Source organism: Mastomys coucha, unplaced genomic scaffold (assembly GCF_008632895.1).
Source record: "Mastomys coucha isolate ucsf_1 unplaced genomic scaffold, UCSF_Mcou_1 pScaffold15, whole genome shotgun sequence".
Classification (NCBI taxonomy): domain Eukaryota; kingdom Metazoa; phylum Chordata; class Mammalia; order Rodentia; family Muridae; genus Mastomys; species Mastomys coucha.
Genome location: NW_022196897.1, coordinates 139,219,686 through 139,226,989, shown reverse-complemented (window position 1 = coordinate 139,226,989; position 7,304 = coordinate 139,219,686). Strand labels below are relative to the sequence as shown.

At 48.2% G+C, this 7,304-nt stretch overlaps 1 protein-coding gene across 8 annotated transcripts in view; it reads right to left on the bottom strand.

Moving 5' to 3' along the window:
* Positions 1-350: 350 nt before the first annotated feature.
* Positions 351-7,304, bottom strand: part of Asxl1 (ASXL transcriptional regulator 1) — a 66,541-nt gene continuing 59,587 nt past the window's right edge. For all 8 annotated transcript variants that reach the window (XM_031372330.1, XM_031372329.1, XM_031372331.1 and 5 more), the window contains exons 12-13: positions 6,365-6,983; positions 351-5,159 (exon numbers count right to left, since the gene is read on the bottom strand). In XM_031372330.1, coding sequence (XP_031228190.1) covers positions 2,280-5,159; positions 6,365-6,983 — 3,499 coding nt within the window. In that variant the 3' untranslated portion in view covers positions 351-2,279. The remainder of the gene's footprint in view (positions 5,160-6,364; positions 6,984-7,304) is intronic.

The following is a 7,304-nucleotide window of genomic DNA, read 5'->3' as shown; positions in this document are numbered from 1 at the left end:
GTACTAGGCATCCATTCAAGCTTGTTCAAACAGTAGTGACCCTAAATCTGCCTCACACCATTAACAAGGCCAGAACTAGTCATTGCCTGGAGGTCACCACCTCTGTGAATACATGAGTGGTGTGGATGAGTTCCCGCAAAGGAGGAAGCTTGACCATTACAATTCCCATTACTCCCATTAGCTTTGTGGCTCTACTACACCCAGTAAATCCACCAAATCAAGAGTCCAAAGACCAGTGGAGCTGCCAATTCATAGCACACAGGAGCCCCAAAGTCAAGAGGACCTGTTTGGCTCTGCACTTAACTCCACCTCCCCAGACCACAGGCAGCCACAGATGACAAGGAGACAAGTGCAGGGTGTACAGGTTTATTTTTCCAATACCAATGAGACATACAAGAGCAGCGCTTTTCTGAGTAGCCCATGGACCAGACCACTGTCAAGTTTCTCTTCTGAGACCTCAGAGGTCTCAGCAGAGGACTGGACATGCTTGGCTCCTGCTCCTGGTCTTTGGTAAAGAGACTTCTGAGCACACAACATGGACTTGGCCAATACTGAATTCACTACCGGCTCCTCACTCATACCTGATGGAGATTCCCCAACCCCCTCCCCACCAAAAAGACAGCAACCTCAGATGAAATGGTGGGAGAGGCAGCTTACAAAGAAAATGAGACTTGCTCAAGGCACACAAATTTTTATACTTCATACAGAAACACTCACACAAGACAACAGACCTAAATTAAACAAGGACTCCCAACTTTCAAGTAAAGATACAGAAACAGGGCAGGAACTGGGACGAGGTCAGACAAATACAAAGGATGTCTACTTGATGGAACCATGTTAGGAGAGAGGCAGGCAGCAGGCATGGCTTTGTTCCCCTGAAACCTACTGTCAAAAGTAAGTCGAAAGGAGCCTAGCGATCCCCAATATTGCTTTGACAGGTGATGACCCTGGAGCCAGATCCAGAAGCCTGTCTGGGGGTTGTCCAAGGAACTCACCCATGAATCCAGAAGCACTTAATACTGGTGAGGACCATTGTCATATATGGCAGCAGCGCAGCCACTCAAGGCTGGAAGAGAAGAGATACAAGGAACAAGACACGTTTGCTCAACTGTGTGTGAGCAGCTATCTGTGGCGCGCAGACTGTGGTAGATTCCCTGGTGACAGGTGACAAGGCACAGGGCCAACCACAGGTCACAAGTCAGTAACTTCCTTCTCACATCAGGCAGCACAGCACTCAGTGGTTTTGACAATTGGTGCACAGAAGTAAATGACACCATTTTAATCAAGGGTGCTGAAGACGTAAAATAAGAGACGTTCATGTTCTTTGTACAATACATCCATTTACAGAATTGGCCAGTACTGTGTACAACATATAAATACAGGATAAAACGTTAGAGGTGCATAGAGCATAATTACAGAAGCGAAAAAGTTCACTTTATACATCCAAGAATAGAGTTAAAATATAAAAATAAGAAACAGACTGCTTGGAAATGTAAAATGACTTTCACATACACAGGTGCATAGGTGCCCACTCCCACAGAATCAAATGTGATGGGTGGGTGGCAAGTAGGAGTCACCTGCAAACATCTGTACAGTTGACTCTCAAGGTCTACAGATAGCATTTCCATAGCAGACAGCCCTATTTCCAGACCCCATTGTCCAAGAAGGGCTATTCAAGCTTCCAAGAAATCTGTGGATCCATGGGTTACAGATTAAAGTTCCAAACTGGGTGAAGCACCGGAACCAAAGGTCAACTGGCAAATGACAGAAATATGACATCAAGGTCAGCAGGGGTTTGATCCCCTGGTGGGCAAAGACCCAAGTTACTTTAACCCCTTGTGGCTTCTGCAACCATCAACTCCCAAGCTAAGTAGCAGAAGATGGCAGGGAGGGGCAGTGGAAGACTTGACATTCCTGCTCAGTTCAGGCAGGTGAGTTCCATCCATGGAGAACCCAACCGTCCTGCTTCAATTTCAAGTCCATTTGGTGTCAGACAGGTTGCCCTGCCACACTATACTGCCTGACTACAAGAGGGTTTAGGCTGGATGGTCTTGGGCAACCATAGTGCCCCCATCTCCCTGAAAACCCTTCCAGCAAGGCTAGAAAGGTGTCAAGTGACAGAGGGCTTCAGCACTATAAATTTCATGGGGAGGCAAGATTTACCTTGTCTAGAGATAGAGTTCATTATTGTATCAGTGATATTTTGTATACATATTTGAGATCAACCATTATTAAAATACACACACTAAATGTACAATGTTTCCAATGGCCATAATTTATTATCTCACCACAAGGCACAATACACAGAGCTTTGAAGGTCCAATGCAGTCGTCATGGCAGAACGCTCCGCAGCCTTGACACATGATCATGGCTTTCAGGCTGCATGCACACTGGAGAGAAATGCTTTCTACTGCACTGCTGTCAGTGAACATTTGTAGGGACAGTGATGCAGTGTGACCTGTACCAAAGCTGGCTTTGTGGCTCAGCTGCACTACCCCGCCAGCAAGGCCTTTGGGAAAGGCGGCAGAGCTGGAGGAGTAATTAAAGCTGGTGGGACTCAGCTGGAGTTTAGAAAACTTCCCATACAAAGCCTGCTTGATGTTGAGTTGGGAAGGGATGGACGAAGGCTCCAGGGGTTGACTGAATCCTTTTCCTGGCTCTCTGGGTAATTTCCAGAAAGGCAGGTCCACAACAAAAGGCATCCCTTGCAAGTGACCCACTAGTTCCAGAGAACTGTACCCTGCAGCTTTCCTGTTCTCTACATCTGCCTTAATGGGATCCCTCAAAAATGTCTGCTCGGTCTTGATGCTGCCAGCAGAGACAGGCGGTGGTTTGGGCGTCCTGTTTTCCCTTGTAGTCTGCACACCACCAGACACAGAGTTTTTGTTTGGTTCTATCTTCCTACTGGGAAACACTGGAGGGACCTCAGCAGGTAGTGGTGTCTGCTCTTCAGACTTGGGGCACTCAAGGGTGGCAACTGTATTCCTGGGACCAAATAGTTTCTTCTCGTGACCACCAGCAATGTTCTGATCACTCAGGGTCCCATCTGTCTGCTCAGATCCAAAGGAGAGGCTCACATTTGTAGAGGAGAAACATGGCACTTTGGAGGTAGTGTGATCTCCTAGACATGGGCCTGGGGCAGCACCTGGATCACTGCCTTGAGACAGGGAATGGGTTTCTTTCTGCTCTTCACAAAGGAAGGGAGGGAGATGCTCTTTGGAATCTATTTCTTCCAGGTTGCCAGAGGAAGGTGTCAGTTCTGTCACTAGATGCTGGGAGTCTAAACTTGGAACCACCTTGGCAATCTTCTGGGACACTCCAGGAGTCCTGGACGCCTTTGCCCTGACAAGACCAGTGCTTGCTCCATAGCTCTGGGCCAGAACAGCCTCTTTCAATGTCTGTGCAGAACCAGGGTTGCTTCTGGCAATGAGGTGATTGTCTTCCCCTGTACCTTGTCGAGTGCCTCTGTCCTGGCTCTGTTCTCTAAGTGGCAGCTGTGGGGATTCTGGTTGGCTGCTTCTGTGACCTGGAGGGAGAACCTTCTCCAGGGGCAAATTCCCGTGCAGTAGGTGCATCACAAGTGGATTGGTAACCTCCACTGAAGAACCAGGCCTCGGTGGGCACACAGACCTGGGATGGCACTCAGTACTGGACAGCAGAAGGGAGTCTGGGATCTTATGAGGGACTGAACATACTCTAGACACCCAGCTCTGAGAAGCAGTCACCCCTCCTGTTCTTGTAAGCACACTTAGGTCATTGCTCACCTTGGACAGTGAGGCAGATGGGTCCCAGTCTCGCTTTTCACCCCCATCTAATGACCCCTTTACCACTGTGACTTCACTTGCATCAACCTCACTGCTGTCCTCAGAGAGGTGGCCCTCAGAGTCAGAGGCTGTATCTGTGGATTCGCTGTGAGGACTCTGTGCTTCAGAGGTGCCATTCATTTCCAGTCTTTCAAGATCCACTTGCTCACTGTCACTGCCACTGCTGCCCATGGCTCCTGGAGGAGGTGCTGTCCAGTGTGAAACGCAGCTCTCAGGGTGGTACACACCTTCTGCGGCTGCCAACTCTCCAGGCATGGCAGCCATGAGGGGAGCAGCTCTCTCCCACTCTCTTTCATCCTGGGGCTCCAGACATGCTACGTTCTCTCTGGATTCTGGATCAGACTTTTTTATTACCTCATAATTTGACAGAACAGGTACCCAGGAGGTAGGACTGCCAGGTGCAAAAGCCTCAGTCAAAGTTTCTTGTCTATTACTTTCCCTTCTGAGTGTGCCTGTGGCACAAAGCCCTAATTCATCATCAGCAGGCCTATCCTGTAGGTAGTTAGCTAATGACAATTCAGATATAAAAGCAGGTACCATATTTACAGGCTCCTTCATATTATCAAAGGCCTGGTCATTTCCTCCTCCTAATAGATCTCCTAATGGAGACTGTCCAGAACTACTCTCTGAGGGGATGGTGGGCCCCTGATTTTCACTACCCTTCTCCCGGGAAGCAGTACTAGACACACACTCAGTTCTATCATCTAGAAGCAACTTAGGCTGCTCTGCTAACATCTCAGCCACTGGAGTTTGGGAGGACAAAGGGGGCAAAGCCTGACATGGCTGGTCTCCAGTGGGAGCAATAGGGGGTTGAGAGGCATCTTCCATCCCACTTGTAAGCACACCTGGGACCCTCTTCAACAGGCAGCTCTTTTCCTTTCTGACAGAAGCCGAGTCCTCTCTCCTGGCTCTGGGCATGGCGGCTTCAGCCAGAGTGTGCTCTCCATTCAGAGGACAAGGCGGCAGTAGTTGTGTTCGCTGTAGATCTGACGAACTCTCTCCAGGGGTGCTTGGGGCTCCCCTGGGCTCAGAGTGGCCACAGGCCTCACTACCATCACCACTGCTGCTGTCTCTGCCACCTCCCTCATCGATGGCCCCACTGCCACCTCCACCCGGGCCACCCCCCCCTCCGATGGCAGTGGCGGCCGCCTCTCGATTGCAGTGGTAGCCTCTCGCCCCTCGGGCCTGCAAAGCACGGGCTTTAATGTCTGCGAGGGTCCTGGCACCAGTCCAACCCCGGCAGGAGGACTCCGAGATGGGGACAATCCGGGGGCATATCTGGTAAGTGGGCCGACCTTTAGCCACCCAGGGTGGTTTGATACGTGAAAGTTGAATCTGCAAGAAAAGCATTAATAAAAACTTTAACAGGTGACTTGACTTAGGCTGAAATATAAGTCATCTTAGAGGTGATGGCCTAGAAAACTCATTTTCTTAACAATTAATTATAAAGCCGGACAGTGGTGGCACATGCCTTTAATCCTAGCACTTGGGAGGCAGCAGGTGGATTTCTGAGTTCAAGGCCAGCCTGGTCTACAGAGTGAGTTCTAGGACAGCCAGGGCTATAGAGAGAAATCTTGTCTCAAAAAACCAAAAAACAAACAAACAAAACAAAACAAAAATTTATAGTAAAAAAACGGCTGCCTATAACATCAAGACTCATTTTATGCTGCATGAAAACCTCTCCACTTTTTAAGATTGTTTTTAGATTCATTATTGTGTATTTGCATGCACAAGTCACAACACACGTATTGATGGATGTCAGAGACCAACTTATGGGAGTCAGTTCTCTCTGTTCATCAAGGGAGTCCCATCAGACTTGGCAGTAAACTCCTTTATCAACTGATACAAGGTTTTCATTGTTAACCCAAGCTGGCTTTGAACTGATGGCAATCCTCCTCTGACCTTAGGCCCCCAAATGCTGGGGTTGTATAGACAGGCCACCAAACCCACCTTTCAAACTTAATTTCTTTCTTTCTTTTTTCTTTTTTGTTTTTACGAGACAGGGTTTCTCTATGTAGCCTTGGCTGTCCTGGAACTCACTCTGTAGACCAGGCTGGCCTCAAACTCAGAAATCCATCTGCCTCTGCCTCCCAAGTGCTGGGATTAAAGGCTCAAACTTAATCTCTAATTGGATCTCGTGGGTCATGAAACAAATAATGTAACACTTAAAAAGTAAAACCCCAGGATTTTGACCTTGAGATAATTTTAACAAAAACGTGATTGTCTGCTGAGTGGTGGCAGTGCACACCTTTAGTACCAGAGCTCGGGAGGCAGACAGATCTCTTGAGTTCAAGGCCAGCCTGGTCTACAGAGTGAGTTCTAGGACAGTCAGGGATACACAGGAAAACCTGTCTCAGACAAAACAAAACAAAAAGGAGTGTATTTTCCTAAGTTAGTCAAGAAAAGCTTTCTTATAGAAAGTTTTCTACCTCATATAATTCATACCAGGGCCAAAGAGCCTCTGCCTTATGCGTGCCCCTTCCCAAAAGCTCCTCAGAAAGAAATCTGACACCTGAGACAGTAAGTACCAAGTCTCTTACCCGGATGGGCGGGACTTTGGGCTCCTCTTTAGTGGGCTGTGGCTTCTCGGTGTGAACACTTTCAATTGTGTTACGAAAGGACTGACGATCTTCAAGCCGGGGCTTCTTTTCGGGAAAGGATGCGGAGGCTTCCTGCTCAAAGGATTTCCTCTTCTGATCCTTTGTCTCTTGATCCACAGTGTCCTGAGGTAAGGTAGGGACTCTGTCTGAAGATGCAGAGGCACATGCCAAGTTGTCTGTTTCAGTTTGGATCTGAGAAGCCACAGGTTCACTGGGACCCTTGGGACCCTCCTGTCCAGATGCTGCAGAAGACACATCTGGCCCAGGGGGACTGTTCACCCCTGCTGAGTCGGTCTTAGTATCTTTAGAGACATCTGGCACAGCATTTGCGTCTTTAGCAACCCCTGCTTGGTCTGGCTCCTGTTTTTTGTACAGATTCCTTCTGGATCTGGTTCGGAGATCTGGCCGAGAACGTTTCTTAAAATGTCCATCCCGTTGACGGGTGTTGGGCCCACGCTGCGGCCGTACTGACTCTCCAGAGACACACAACCCACTCTTGATTTTGGCCTCCTCCTGGTCCTCTTTCTGCTGTACTGATTCTTCTTTGGTTAAACCCAATCTGCAAATCAAGTTCACATCATCATCTACAGGCCAGAGAGTACATGTCTCTTATTTCTGTGAACAATATACACCCAGATAACTTAGCGAGATGAAACAAATCTACATACTGCATAGCTCTAAGCATGGATATCCACAATAGCTTCACTGTCAAGCTGCAGTCAGTTCTATGCTTTTATGTGTCCCTTGGTATACAGGGCACCCTGCAGATGTCTAGTTCCTTAGACAAAACAGCATGTTTATAATATAACCTGTCTATATGCTCCTGGATACTTCATTATTTTTTGTTTAGTGTCACTAGAATTCCAATCTGTGGCCTCAC